Source organism: Brassica napus, chromosome A10 (assembly GCF_020379485.1).
Source record: "Brassica napus cultivar Da-Ae chromosome A10, Da-Ae, whole genome shotgun sequence".
Taxonomy (NCBI): domain Eukaryota; kingdom Viridiplantae; phylum Streptophyta; class Magnoliopsida; order Brassicales; family Brassicaceae; genus Brassica; species Brassica napus.
Genome location: NC_063443.1, coordinates 391,446 through 406,815, shown reverse-complemented (window position 1 = coordinate 406,815; position 15,370 = coordinate 391,446). Strand labels below are relative to the sequence as shown.

General features: G+C 34.7%; 2 protein-coding genes across 2 annotated transcripts; one reads left to right on the top strand and one right to left on the bottom strand.

Moving 5' to 3' along the window:
- Nucleotides 1–1,148: 1,148 nt before the first annotated feature.
- LOC106370888 lies at nucleotides 1,149–2,384 on the top strand. The gene has a single exon (XM_013810885.3). It carries the CDS (start codon nucleotides 1,329–1,331, stop codon nucleotides 2,247–2,249), a length of 921 nt encoding a protein of 306 aa, XP_013666339.1. The 5' UTR covers nucleotides 1,149–1,328; the 3' UTR covers nucleotides 2,250–2,384.
- Nucleotides 2,385–8,323: 5,939 nt separating this feature from the next.
- LOC106370887 (cytochrome P450 78A6) lies at nucleotides 8,324–10,287 on the bottom strand. Its single transcript, XM_048743316.1, has 2 exons — nucleotides 9,221–10,287; nucleotides 8,324–9,146 (listed from the first exon to the last, which is right to left on the bottom strand). Exons 1-2 carry the CDS (start codon nucleotides 10,214–10,216, stop codon nucleotides 8,520–8,522), a joined length of 1,623 nt encoding a protein of 540 aa, XP_048599273.1. The 5' UTR covers nucleotides 10,217–10,287; the 3' UTR covers nucleotides 8,324–8,519.
- Between the last annotated feature and the right edge of the window lie 5,083 nt (nucleotides 10,288–15,370).

The window sequence follows — 15,370 nt, the reverse complement described above, 5'->3', positions numbered from 1 at the left end:
TACCTTTTGCCGATTCAGAGACAGTGAAGCTTAAACAGTTGACTGGTTGGTTGGTGTTCGATCTTTCAACTCTTTATCTCCTCTTATCTTTGATTGAAACTGGACAAACTTTTGTTAAATTACTAAAATGGGCACATCTTCGAGAAGGGTCGTTCTCGCTTGCGTGTGCAAAGACCAAAGTGTTGTTTGTCTTGTTCATTTACAGGCGTCCGATCGTATTTTCAAGATCTAACGGTGACAAAATCAACTGTTTATGTTTATCTTGTTCTACTTCTAACTTTGACCAAAATAGATAAGGTTCTGATTAAGACAAAATAGATAAGGTTCTGATTAGGACAAAATTAATTCTTGTATTATTACCATAACTAAAAACTGATCATTTCTCCATTCAACTATAATTCATTTCCTAAATTTTTTTTATTCGAAACTAGCTGTGCTGCATGCTGCATGTTTGTACATGATTGTACTAATTATTGAGATCGTATTTCTTTTTATTTAACTATAGCAGGTGATTTCACAAATATATTTGGATGTTGCTAATTATTTTGCTTAAATTGCAAACCTTTTTGTACAGTAATAATTCATATAAGCACAAAAACTGATTTTAAAGTGTTTTATCCGAATACTAATCTAACTATTTGGACAATTGAGCTAGTATAGCCGCATGTTGCAACATGAAACAAATCTACACAAAATAGAAAAGCTGTTGTACTAATATGCTGATTTTGTAATTAACGCAAAATAGCTTAATTAAACCTGTTTTAAAATAATTAACTTAAAACTTACATAATTTTAAAAATAAACAGGCCTATGATGTTATTAATGTAATATTAGTGTTACCGCTAAAATAATGCTACACTTACCGCATCACGTGTAGCTTTCTAGGCACGTAAAGTCAAATAAAGTAGATCACAAGCTTAGTTGGCATATTGGTTCACACATGTTAGTGGAATTCAGTATCCAAATAAAACCATGTGTTATTGAATTATATATCTTCAAGTTCTTACTAAAATTCTCAGCTATCCAGTCATTGACTTTCTAATTTTATTTAGAATATGTCTTATGCAATTTACGATCTTAAATTGTATGTAAAGTTTACTCTAGCAATTAATATTAACAGATCTGGTGGGATTTTTAGAATTAGGATAATATAAATCAGAACAAAAGTTATCAACTAATCTTTAAAAAAATCAACATACTAGAAGTCTAGAACGCATGGCCAATATAATAAACTGACGTGCCAAATTAATAATAGATTAAATATGAGCATTTGAATGATATAAACTTAAATACAAACACCGTTACTCATCATTTTTACTTCCAAAGTCATGATCATGAAGGAGGATCGGCGTTTTCCTCACAGACATGAAGTCCTCCAGTTCATGAAAACCAAACCGGCACTCGTTATCTTCATAGTACTAACTTATGCCTTTGGTTACTTGACCGCATACTATAATCACGTGCCACCATCGACGACGGTGTTGAAGACCGTCAAGGCGACAAAACCTCGCGGTTCCCTAGTTGACAACTTCCGAGTAACGACTCGCTGCGGCGACCCTGTTCCGCCGGAATCAATCCGACAAACGGTTATCGACAAGATATTCAACGGAACGTCTCCGTACGTTGACTTTCCACCACCGCACGCCGGGAAATATCTCCGGTCAAAACGAATTAAAGGCTGGGGATCGTACGGAGCCGTCTTCGAGAACTTAATCCGACAGGTCAAACCTCGGACCATCGTCGAAGTTGGAAGCTTTCTCGGCGCGTCGGCGATTCACATGGCCAATCTCACGCGCCGCCTTGGGCTCGAGGAGACTCAGATTCTATGCGTAGATGATTTTCGTGGCTGGCCCGGTTTTCGAGACCGGTTTAAAGACATGGCGTTGGTGAACGGCGATGTCTTGCTTTTGTACCAGTTTATGCAGAACGTGGTCAGCTCCGGTTCAACCGGTTCGATTTTACCGGTTCCGTTCTCTGCTGGTTCGGCTTTGGAGAAGCTGTGTGAGTGGGGTGTGACGGCGGACCTGGTGGAGATAGACGCGGGTCACGATTTCAATTCGGCTTGGGCTGATATAAACCGGGCGGTCCGGATACTTCGACCCGGCGGAGTTTTATTCGGTCACGATTATTTCACGGCAGCGGATAACAGAGGAGTGAGGAGAGCTGTGAATTTGTTCGCAGAGATTAACCGGTTAAAAGTCAAAACTGATGGTCAGCATTGGGTTATCGACTCAGTTAATGTTACTTGATTCCCTTTTTAGTATAAAAAAAATATGGCCGATTTTTTTTTTGTTTGTTTGTGCACGAAATGCAGAATTTTAAATGCGATGTATGATAAGATAATGGATGATTATCAATTCAAGAAAACAGATTTGTAGGTTTTATTGTATAGTTTTACTATAAAACCTATCCTGGTAAACTGTACAAGAGGTAACCCACCTTCTTCTTTTTTTTAACAACACCTTCTTTTCTATTTAAAACTCCTTTTTTTCTAACAAGGTGTTGTTTTAGAAGAAGAAAAATGTCCACATCGTGAAATTTGTTGTATTCTTTTGTTTCTTCAGTTATACCAAAAAAGATATAAAGAGTACCACAGGCGTAAAGAGTTCATAGAAGTCTTTTGTACATAGAGCCTAGAAGACATCGTGTTGAATTCTTGAAATTATGAACTAAGTCCATGTACAAGCTAGAGGATAAAAGCGTGTTGGTCCGCAGCACATGTACATAGAGCCTAGAGGACATCGAAAAGACCATTTCAGCCCAATTATATTTACGTGCTTATATTTCAAGGCCCGTATGCTTTCATTACCTTTTTGGAAGTTTTTGTTATGAGTTTGAATTTATCCAAATATCGACGAGTGAAGTTAGAAAACATCGACTTAAGAATAAAACTTGTTTGAATTTAATATCAACATGCGGGTGTTGGTTTTTATTTTATATTTTATAAATTGTTTAGTAAAATTTTTAAACACATAAGTTTTTTGTTTACTTTTAGATTTTTACATATCATAACCAAACCCAACCAAACTTAGAAAAACCGATTTTAACTCCATCCGAAAATTTATAATATCCAAATATAGTATAATTTCAAAACCCAAAAAAACTCGATATCCCCGAAAAACTAATATGTACATGAACGGATATATAATACCCATACCTAATTGATTATGTAAACATATAAAAAGTTATTCATCCAAACATTAAGAATTATTATGATTAAAACGTAAAAAAAATGATGTCAAAGAATTATTATGGTAAAAACAATTAAAAAATAGTTAAAAATGTGAGAAAAGAATATAAAAGATATAATAAAATAATTAAAATAGTTTAGTATTGTTTTGTAATTATATAATAAATGCTATCAAATTATTTAGAAAATAGTAATTAATAAAGTAATTAAGATTAATGAAAATAATAAAATATAAGATGTAATAAATTTGTTGAAAATAAGGTTATGTATATTTATTTCAGTTTTAATAATATATATATAACAACTAAAAGCTTTTTCAAAACTGTTTTGTTTTTTGCTTTTATTCCTTATATTTCTTAATATTCACAGGAAAAAAATTATGCATGTGGTGGTTGGGGTGGTTCTTAACGATACGAGTCCAAGGATATGTACAAAGTTCTGTGTCTTCAATCCCGCTCCGAACAAATTCTGCATGTGGTCACTTGACTTCGGCGCTCTTATGGAAGTAGGTTGGATGAAAAATACTACCAAACAAGGCTACTAGCTCAACCCTGATAAGGAGTAGCTGGATACAACGCTAAAAAGAAGAAATGTATCAACAAAGGAAACTACAGAAAGCAAAAACAGCAGTCTAACATAGATCTTCAAGCGATGTTCTTCAATCCTCAACATAAGGTACTCATATATAATATCTAGAATTACCAAACGAAAACGAAGAGAAAGAACGAAGACGGATTCGAAAACATATGAAACGATGCTGAAAGACTCAAAGACATTATTGAGCTTATTACTTGTTTGTGACAAATAATAAGCTAAGAGTTGATAGAATCTGGTGATCAGAGGCAATAACATGTTAGGGGGGATGAAGCCTGGTCCGAGAATAATCTATATACATATATATGATCAAACACTGATATTAACATATATATACATATTTGTGTATATATAATATCCTCGATCCAGACAACATTCCCCTCAACTGAAATAGCTTCATTCTCATGATAATAATCACAATATTTTAGCAGATTCTCACTTGTTGTTCTAGAGAGAGAGAGAGAGAGAGAGAGAGAGAGAGAGAGAGAGAGGAGAGAAGAGGTGGATGAATGGTGATGATGGTGTTATGATGAGGGAATGATGAGTGGCGGAGGAGAAGAAGGGCTTTTAATAAGACACAACTCGTCATTCCTAAACCCTAGCTAGCTTTTAAAAGGAAATATTTTAATATCAAAGCATTTAATGCATATATTTTTGAATAAACGTCACACGTTTTATTTGGCAGGATAATTTCATTGATCTCAGAAAAAAGGATAATTTCATTAGACTTTTACTCGGTATGACGATTATGGTTAGTACAACTAATTCATGGAATAGCTAGCATAACATTTTCGCCATTATAATTATTTTCGATAATTTATTTCCAAAACTATAGATAATTTTTAGTCATTTTAATGAGAAAAAGTATTTAAACGAACTTTTACAATGCTAAGTTTTTTTTTTTACTTTTTACGAATTTACAGTGTTTTTTCTCATCATTACAAGTTCTAAATTTTTTCTTATGTTAAAAAGAGTACTAGACATTTAATCCATTTTTTGTCAATTAACTTCAGTAGTTTCCTTAGATTCGACTAGTTTTTTTTTTAAATGAAAGTTTATATCATCTTTTTCTAAAATGTTTTATTTTGAGTTCAAATTCACATATGGTATATGTCAACTGTTATTATGTAACTATTCAAATTCTAAAATTTGGAACTTCAAATGTCATTTGTCTCTAAAATGTTATACGCGTAATTAGTTAAGAGGCATAAAATCTAAGTTGATTTATGTATTGAATTGCAAAATATATGATTGTATACATACGTGCATATATATAGGCGACTGTGTATTATTGAAATGCGAAGTAAAGAAGGCAAGAGAAGTTAGTCAGAAGAGTAGTTGGGTAAACTGAGGATGACCTGTTAGGAAACAAAATATTTACAATTTAATTTTGCATCACTTTTTAGGTATCCTACCAACTTCATTAATTGTAAACATTGAATTTTTGATAGTTGTATGCAACATTTGATTTTAGTATACACAATAATGATATAAATATTCCACATTTTTCAGATAATTTTATTTTTCTCATGTTTTTAAGAGGTTTGGATACAACGGTTTTTTGACCCAGAAAAAAAAAAGGATACAACGGTTTGAGTTAAAAATGAAAAATCGATTTATCTATTCTCTAAGTTCTCATATGAGGTTGATCGTGCCATCTCTGTCCGCAAATACCAACCGCAAAGAAGCTCAAAACATTTTTAGTACTTACGATCTAAAAATATACATTCGCGTTAGTGTTAATCTCTATACAGACAGGTTTATAATGAAACGATCCCTACTACAAATAAATTCAAACATAAGATAGAAATGAAGAACTTAATAGAATGTATGAATTGTTCTACATCGACAATAATGTCCTAGTTCAGGCAAGGGATTTTAATTGATGATGACTGTCAAACCTTTGTTTTACTGGAAACGAATCTAAGACTATTGTTTTTACTTTCTAATTAATTATGTTTTTTTATGTAATACAGTAAGTAGAATTAGGTTCAAACTATTTGGAAGTTTCCGGGGAGTCGTTTACAGCAGAAGGCATGTCGTTGTTTCTACATGGCGTGGGTATTCTTTTCGCCATCTAAGATTATTATATTCTCCAATTTGATTAGTTTATTAATGCTATATAAGCCATAAATTTATGTACCGAACATTAGTTGCATTTTAGGCTTTAAGACATCCGTGAACAGCGAATTAAATTAATTATATTCCCTCCATTATGATTTAGTTGTCGTTCTAAAAAAAAAATTGTTTCAGAATAAGTGTCGCTTTATAATTTTAATGCAAATTTATTAAAAAGATTATCTATTTTTTTATTGATTGAAATGTGGTTAAATGTATCGGTAATGATATTTTTATCCAGTAAATATATAAAAATAAATGTTTTATTAATTTGCGTATTCAAAATTAAAATATCAATTAACAAAACGTTTAACCGTCTAATTAACAAAACGTTTAACCGTTTTTTTTATCTCAAGAAACCATCCACTAATAATACCAAAAAATTATTGGCTATGTTAAAGAAAACGTCCAATCAGAATACTTCAGCCAATCCAAATATATTGGTTCAGATTTTTTTTCCCAATACTTTAATGTTGTTCAAGTCATATATCCGTTCTGAGATATTATGTGTAAAATTTATTTCAATAGAGAATACAGGTCTGGCTAGTGGCTCCTACTTCATATATGTAGCATTGTAATTAGGAACGTAATAATAAATATAAAGGGCAGTGTCAAGTTTTGAGGCATGTTTGTCTTATAGCTTTTCACAATCTATGTAACTCTATAATGACATCTATTTTTATTTTAGATATTAATTATATTAGTACTTTCAGTGTCCAAGAACAATTAAATGTAATTATTCAATGCACGTACTACTTCATTAGGTCGAGCAGAAGAAAGTCCGTTTTTATAAAAATAAGGATTGAACATTTGTTCTTTCATCAAATTGTCTTCATCAACGAACAAACGACCGTAGAAGCCAAGGTTTATAATTTACAGTAAATAAAATTTAAATAGTGTTATGACAAATTAATGACAACATACTGTTTATAATAAACAAATTACACTTAAGTTTTTTGTTCTTCTTTGTTTGATGTGAATATAAGAGAAAGATGACCAAAAAATATAAGAAACATTAGGAAAGAAAAACAATAATAATATTTTGATCCAAAAAAAAACAATAATATAATACACTATCAAAAGTTTAATTATATAGCATATAGACTCGCTGTGTGTTGACAAAAAAAAAAAAGACTCGCTGTGTATATTCCATCACAGGAAATTGTATTTTGATTTGACTTTTCCGTGCTTCTTATTAATTTGACTGAACCGGTTTGACCAACAGTTGTTTTACACAAAGTTTGTAATTCGGTATTGCCGTATATACTTTGTGGTAGCATGTAAAAGAAATTTATTAACTGCATTATTCATGATTATCCACTTAACGCCAATGACTCAGTGTCAATATTTTTTAATGGCAAATAATTCCATATATTATACGTTAATTCAAGTAGGCAAGCCTCATGACTTAATTCATACTCAATAACATTTATCCAGAAAATGCGATTCTTTTAGCAAGGAGTTGAGCACAGAAAGAAATAGGAAAATTCTATAAAAGTAAAACAAAAATATAAGAAATCATCTATCTCAGATTATCAAATCGGCTAATCTTTTTATCTTCTTTTATCACCTTAACAGTTTGTAAGCAGTCAGATATGTGTTTATGTTGTTTTCACCAACAAAGTGGAAGTCAGATATGTATTTGGCGAATGTTAAATAAACAAACTAATATAAGAGGACTAATGCGTTGGTCAAAATAAAAATGCTAGAAGTTCAGAAGTGATAAGTCCATTACACAAGCGTTAATGAGATCACGTAATGGAACAACCAGAAACACTAGCTGAGTCGAACACTCGACGACGACACCTATTATACACAATTTCAGCCAAATGCTTGTTTCATTAGTAAAATCGTTGACTGACCTAGCTCTTCTAAGAAACTTCGTAGCAAATTAAGCATATTATTTTATACAATTGGGAGTAGGATATAATTAAAGCCGGAGAAGATAATTCAGTTAATCGTTCAACACGCGAAGTATAGAGTTATTTATTTTAGTTAAGTGCAATAATTCCTAGGATGATCGTTGAATTCATTTGAAGATAAGTAAACTTTAGTTATATATTACCAATATCTTAGAACTCTTATATCTAAGAAAAATTAGTTAAGTTACATTAAATAGCGACCACTAGTTAATGTACAAATTGTATTTTCTGTAGATTTAGCATTGCATACCGAAGGTTAGCCGAAACATGCGACTCACACAGCCCTTTTTCAAAAAAAAAAAAAAAACATGCGACTCACGCCAACAAATTTTTACAAGGAATTTCTCACTAGTTCATAACGAAACAAACACATGAGTTTAAGTTCAAATAACCAAATGGCCCACGTAAAACTGAAACGTGTTTAAGTTTTTTTAGAGCCGAGACTACCGTACTACTGCGTTGGTTAATAAAATTAACAACATTACTCATCATCAAACCGTACGCATGAAACATATATTAAATTTATTTCATATAATACAAATACATTAATATGTTCCCTTAATCAATAAAAGATGGGCGAATATACTTTGCACTTTGGACTTTGCATACATATCAGTTTCCAGGTTTTATTAGAATACGTGTTTTTTTAATTTGCCAATAACTTTGAAGCATTCGTGCATTGACTAAACCGAAGCTTATGCTATCTTACGCCTTGAGCGTAAGTTAACGACAAGAGGACAAGCCATCTCGCACGACAGCCTCAAAACCTCTGAAAGATCAGGAGGGTTAGCGTTGACACTAGAAAGCCACTCAAACTCATGCAAGAGCGTTGCAACCCAAAACGAAACCGTCGCAAGCCCCAAATTCTTTCCCGGGCAAACTCTCTTACCCGACCCGAACGGTGCCAACCTCAGATCCGACCCGAGAACAGAGAACTCAGCTTCACCCTCTTTAGCCACGAACCTCTCAGGCTTAAACTCCAAAGGATTCTCCCACACGTGCGGATCACGTGCTATAGCCCACATGTTGACCATCGCGGTGGTCCCAGCCGGCACGTGATATCCGTCTACGGTGGTGTCCGTTATGGAGAGACGAGCCCAAGAGAGAAGTGGGCCTGGTGGATGCAGCCTCAACACTTCTTTGATCATAGCCGTTAGATACGTGAGAGATGGGAGGTCAGACTCATCAACGGCTTTGGATCTGCCAACGACTCGGTCAAGCTCATCGTGGACCGTTGACTGAACTTTAGGATGCATCACAATCCTCGCTAGCACCCACTCGATTAGAACAGCCACTGTGTCCGTCCCCCTAAATATCATTTCCTAAAGGGACCAAAATTTTGAAATATTAATGTCCATGTTCTACATATTACAAGAATTATATAATGTTTACGTACCCAAAGAACAGCGACCATGTCGGATTCTGATAATTTTTCTGAATCATGAAGAGAATGTTGTAACACGTCGAGAAAACTGCACGTAAGTGCACGGTGTTCATGAATGATTCGGCTCAATAACTGGTTTACTTTCGGTACAAGCTGAGAGCATCTGAACCGGACTTGTTGGAAATCTAGACCGGCTAACCAAGGAAGATGGTCGGTCCAGTTAAGTGTACCGAGAAGATCGTACCCCTCTTCAACCAAACCCTTCAAGCATTCCGACTCAACGTTGTTATTAGACTCCAGTTCATACTGTTTCCCGAAAACTAAACCCATCATGTTAGACAACGACGCCGTTTTGAGCAAATCACGTACTCCAAACGCGGTTTCAGCGTTACGTGCAAATACATTCACCATCTGAGTCGCGATCACTCGTCTCTGCTCCTCCGAGCGTTTGATTTGCTTTGGGTTGAAAAGATGGTTCGAACCTAACCGACGTAGCGTACGCCAGTAAGCACCATTTGGAGCGAATCCCATGGCTCGGTTAAACATCAAACCATAAGCGGTTTCGTCAACAGGTCGGTCTGCAAACACCGAGCTGTTCAGTATCTCCTTTGCCACGTCAGGATGACACGTCACCACCACCTTAGTATCACCGAGGCTAAACGCCATGAGCCGCTTGGCGTTTCTTATCGCAGCCACTGCTGCTATGCGCTGATGGGCAACGCGGCTTGACCTTAGGCTCATGCTTCCCACGAGTGGAAACCCTCTCGGACCGGGAATGATATTCTTGTTTTTTTGGTTACAGCCGGAAGTAAACCGGCGAGTGAAAAAGTATCTTCCCCAAGCCGGTCCACCAGGTGTAGACCAAAATACGATGGTTAAGGTAAACCAAGTGATGGCTACGGCGATGAGAAGAGAAATAAAATGTTCTTGGATGAAAATATTGCATTTTGATGCAAGAGCAAAAACCCACAGATTTTCTATTTCGGTTCTCATACCCAGAGAAAACATTCTGAATAGATGGTTATATTTTTTTCTTTTCTTGTGATATTTTTTCGTTTTCAGGTTGTGATGTAAGTTCGGGTCTTTGTGAAGCTTTAAATAGACGTGCGCACAAAGTGTGAAGCTATTAGCCAATGCCAGATCATAGTTTGGTTTAACATTTAATCATTTATCATTTGAAAGGTTTTTCATATACATTTAAATATTTATTAGTTCAAAGTTATATGTAGGTCAGTAGGTGCTCAAACGGGTATATGCTAATAAGCCAATATGCAATTGTGGTCATCTATATGCATATGTCATGTTATGTTTATTACACTCAAATGACTATATCCTCAATAGATTTTCTAATCTATACACATATTGAAGACTATTCCTACACCTGTCCCATTGGTTTCATTTGTAAAAAGTTGTCTATTATTTTTTAAAAAGATTGTAACTAGTTTTAAAATTGATTAATATTCTACTTATCATCATTATTTTTTTCTAATGGAATGCATACGTAGACATTTTGTATATATAATACTATGTTTTAGAAACATATATATGTAATAAAAGTGAGTATATATGCATCTTAATAAAGTAACTTGCATATCTTACCGTAGTGCTTAACTAACAAAAGACAATATATGCTTAAATAACAATACAAGAAATATTTTTTTAAAAAATATAAATAATATGTATACGTAATTACCACAATAGAGAAATTCTCTAATATACTCTTTTTAGTTTATTTTCACAAAAATAGCTTTCAAAGAAGAAAATGACAAAAAAGTTTATTAAAAGATAAATATACATTTCTACCATATGGTTAATTAATTTATATTTAGGTTTACAGCTAAGCTAAAGGATGAAGTTTTGAGAGTGAAGTTTCAAATTTTTAAAATAAAAAATAAATTTTAAAATTAATTAAAAAAAACAATTTTGATCATTTTTAAGACTATTTTGGTGATAAAAACTTTAAAAGAGTAATTTGAAAAGAATTGCCATTATCAATATTATTTTCAAAGATGCCATTTTCCGATGATTCTTGTTAATTACAAGTGGCGAATGTACGACTTTATGACTTTTCTCCTGCAAATTGCTCTCCAATTGACTTTATATTTTCAAGTCAACTGCCTTTCCTCTGAGTTATCTCTTTTATGTATAGAAAGTTACTTTTGACCCAAAAATGAAATTTATAATTATAACACAGGTTTCTAACAGCAGTAAATGATTCTGAATGTTGTTAAATTTGTCAAAAATTATAATATACTATCAACTAGCTTAATTCAGCAATCCTTATTGAATACAATCGTAACTGGAGATACTAATTTAAATGTTTATCATGAGAATCTTTCTATTGCTTATAAATATTAAACTAATTAGTAACTTTACACATAACACAGAGTTATCAGCATATAAATAAGTAAATAAGTGGTCACAAAGCACTTTGGTGGCGGATTAATCATATGCGCATTATATAAAAGACCATTTTTAGGTCATGGGCGAGAAAGCGAGTTTGCGATTGGAGCACTTCAGATTATTCGGTTGAATGCAAAAATAAGAGAATCATATCTTATGTCGGATTTGGATTATATTCGAGATTCTAAGTGACACTCACAGTTGATGTCATGAAAAATTATATGAAAATATCTGCTTAGTGATCTTATTGTAAATTCTAATAATTTCACTTAATTCTATACAAAACTCCCCGTGAATAATTATATCGGCGTGGGTGAACGCATGATCATGTATAACATATATTGCGATCATACAATCAACCCCATTAAACACTTTTAAAACAACATAAAATCGTATAACAAAACTTTTTAATAACCACAAAGTTCCATATTTATGATAATTTGGTGTTCTCGATCTATAGTTTTCTCTATATGCAATACCAGTTTCTCATAAGTAATTAATGAGATAACTCCTACTTAGATTAGGATAACTCTATATTTCCTGATAATGATGTTTCTAAGTTATCGTTATTTGTCCTTATCATGTTAGGACTTACATGTATAAATACCGAGCCTCTTGCTCAGAGATCAATAACACTTCTATTCATATCTTACAAACCATTACATGGTATCAGAGCGATAAGATCATTTGACCTAATTTACTACAACTACTACTACTACACCGATACTACACCGATGTTGGGCCCTCTGTGGATGTTATTCCCACATTGTCCACGCTTCAGACCTAGATGTCTGAGCGTGAGGGAGGGTATTGATGAAAAACATCTCACATCGGAAATATAAGAATTAATCTACTACTATATAAAGGGTTAGGGCCAATCCACTAATTGCCAATTGGTTTTGAGTTGGAAGCCCATAATAAACCCGAATCTAACATGGTATCAGAGCGATAAGATCCTTTGACCTAATTTACTACAACTACTACTACTACACCGATGTTGTAGGCGAATCACCAACAAACTCTTATGATCCAGCTATTGATGATTGGTTACTTCCTGCTACTGCATCAAGGGGGAGCACTTCTCCTGTCACAGAACCTACTTCTACAAATCCTATTCCTAGTACTCAGTCTGAGCCCATTATGAGCTCTTCACCGGAACTGCCATCTGCACCTACTGCGATATCTATACCTGATAACACAGCACCTCCTTCTCCGACACCTCAGGAACCTTGCATCAGTCCTCCTCCGGAACCTTCTTCTCCAGGGATACCTGAGATTCTTGGTCGTGGTTAGCGAGTGAAGACACCTTCTGTTCTTCTAAAGAATTACGTCACACACTCAGCACACGTTGATAATAAACCCTCTCTTTCTCTTCCCACGACTGATCAGTGTCTTCTGCGAACATCCTCAGGTATCACTCCGTATCCTATTTCTAGCTATTTATCTGACCATGGCTTTTCAGATGGTCACCGTGCCTTTATGGCCGCCATTGTTACAAGTGCGGTTCCTCGGTCGTATAAAGAAGCAGCACAACACAAAGCCTGGCGTGATGCTATTTTTAAAGAAGTCAATGCGTTTGAGGACACTGATACATGGGACGTCACAGACCTCCCTCCTGGCCGCACAGCTCTTGGTAATATGTGGCTTTTCTCCGACAAATATGATGCTGATGGGAATCATCTTCTCCACAAGGCTAGACTGGTCATCCTTGGAAATAATCAGATAGAGGGAGATGACTTCAATGAAACTTTTGCTCCTGTAGCGAAATTAACTACAGTTCGATTTATTCTAAAAGTGGCAGCAGTAAAGAATTGGCTTGTGCATCAGATGGATGTTAGTAATGCTTTCTTGCATGGGGATCTTGATGAAGAAATATATATGAAGCTTCCTCAAGGATATAAAAGCGCGGATCCGAACAAAGTCTGTCGTCTTAAGAAGTCTCTGTATGGGCTTCGTCAAGCTCCTCGCTGCTGGTATGCCAAGCTCACAAACGCCCTTCTACGGTTTGGGTTTTTACATGACTACGCGGATCAGTCCTTATTCTCTAAAGTCCGTGGGTCTATCTGTCTTCACATATTAGTTTATGTTGATGACTTCATCATCGCTTGCAATGATACACAAGCTCTTCAAGACTTCAAAGACTACCTCCACAAATGCTTTCGAATGAAGGATCTTGGCAAGTTAAAATACTTTCTTGGTCTGGAAGTTGCTCGCAGCAACTCTGGTTTTTACTTGTCACAGCGCAAGTATGCTCTTGATATTATCGCCGAGACTGGTCTTCTTGCATCTAAGCCATCTCCGGTACCAATGGAGCTTAATCATAAGCTCGCCAAGGCTGAGGGTCCTTTGGCAAACGCGCAACAATACCGACGTCTTGTAGGTCGCTTAATTTATCTCACTAACACTCGGCCTGATCTTGCGTACTCGGTTCATATACTAGCCCAATTCATGCAGAAGCCACTTCTCCCATACTGGGATGCTGCAATCCGAGTTGTACGCTACCTGAAAGGAAGTCCAGGCCAAGGCATCTTCTTCAAAGCTGATGATCAACTTCGTATTAGTGCATTTTGTGACGCTGACTGGTCGGGATGTCCTCTCAGTCGTCGTTCTCTTTCTGCCTACATTGTCTTTCTTGGTGATTCGCCTGTTTCCTGGAGGACTAAGAAACAAGATGCAGTGGCGCTCTCTTCTGCCGAGGCTGAATACAGGGCTATGTCTGATACGGTTAAAGAACTGAAATGGATGAAAGGTCTCTTCTTATCGTTTGGTCTCTCTCATCCTGATCCTATGCGTCTCTTTTGTGACAGTAAATCTGCTCTCTACATTGCTTCCAATCCAGTTTTTCATGAACGTACTAAACACATTGAGAGGAATTGTCATCATGTTCGGGATGCACTCAAGGCAAAGCTTATCGCCACAGAGCATGTCTCGTCATGCAATCAGCTAGCTGATATTCTTACTAAGTCACTTCCTCGCCCTCTCTTTGAAGAATTGTTGTCCAAGTTGGCTGTTCGAATCTCACACTTCCAACTTGAGGGGGAGTAATGAGATAACTCCTATTTAGATTAGGATAACTCTATATTTCCTGATAATGATGTTTCTAAGTTATCGTTATTTGTCCTTATCATGTTAGGACTTACATGTATAAATACCGAGCCTCTTGCTCAGAGATCAATAACACTTCTATTCATATCTTACAAACCATTACAGTAATAACATATAACAGCTAAAGAAAATCTATTAACGAAGAACAGCTTGACTAAACAAAACAAAGAACAGTAAAGTTATGTGTGAAATATTTATAATGAAAAGGTTCGATTGTAATTTTAAAATCTTGAGTACAGTGGCTTTAGAAATTTAACTGACATTTGGTCCCATATATATACAGACTTACAGCCAGGAGGGAAGCCAGAAATATCATTCTATGGGTACATTATTGATAAGAAAAAACTTAAGAAATAGTTAAACTTAATAAACTATGGGTGCATAATATGGCTTTTACCATTTTACCTAACAAATTTTAATGGTTCATAATTTTTTTGAATCTTAATTTTTGCATAATTTTTGGATAATATGGCTTTTACCATTTTACCATTTAATAAACTATGGGTGCATAATATGGCTTTTACCATTTTTGCATAATTCTTATGGTTTTAAGCATAAGAAAGAGTTAAACTTAATAAACTATGGTGCGTAATTTTTTTCATTTGAACGTCAATAATTTCAAATGTTTGATTAAGGTATAACAGACTTCCTTTT

Bases quoted from the DNA above. Each gene is read 5' to 3' on its own strand.
- LOC106370888 (XM_013810885.3), top strand. From the start codon at position 1,329: ATGATCATGAAGGAGGATCGGCGTTTTCCTCACAGACATGAAGTCCTC.
- LOC106370887 (XM_048743316.1), bottom strand. From the start codon at position 10,216: ATGTTTTCTCTGGGTATGAGAACCGAAATAGAAAATCTGTGGGTTTTT. The intron at 9,147-9,220 runs GTACGTAAACAT...TGGTCCCTTTAG, and splicing joins ACATGGTCGCTGTTCTTTGG to GAAATGATATTTAGGGGGAC.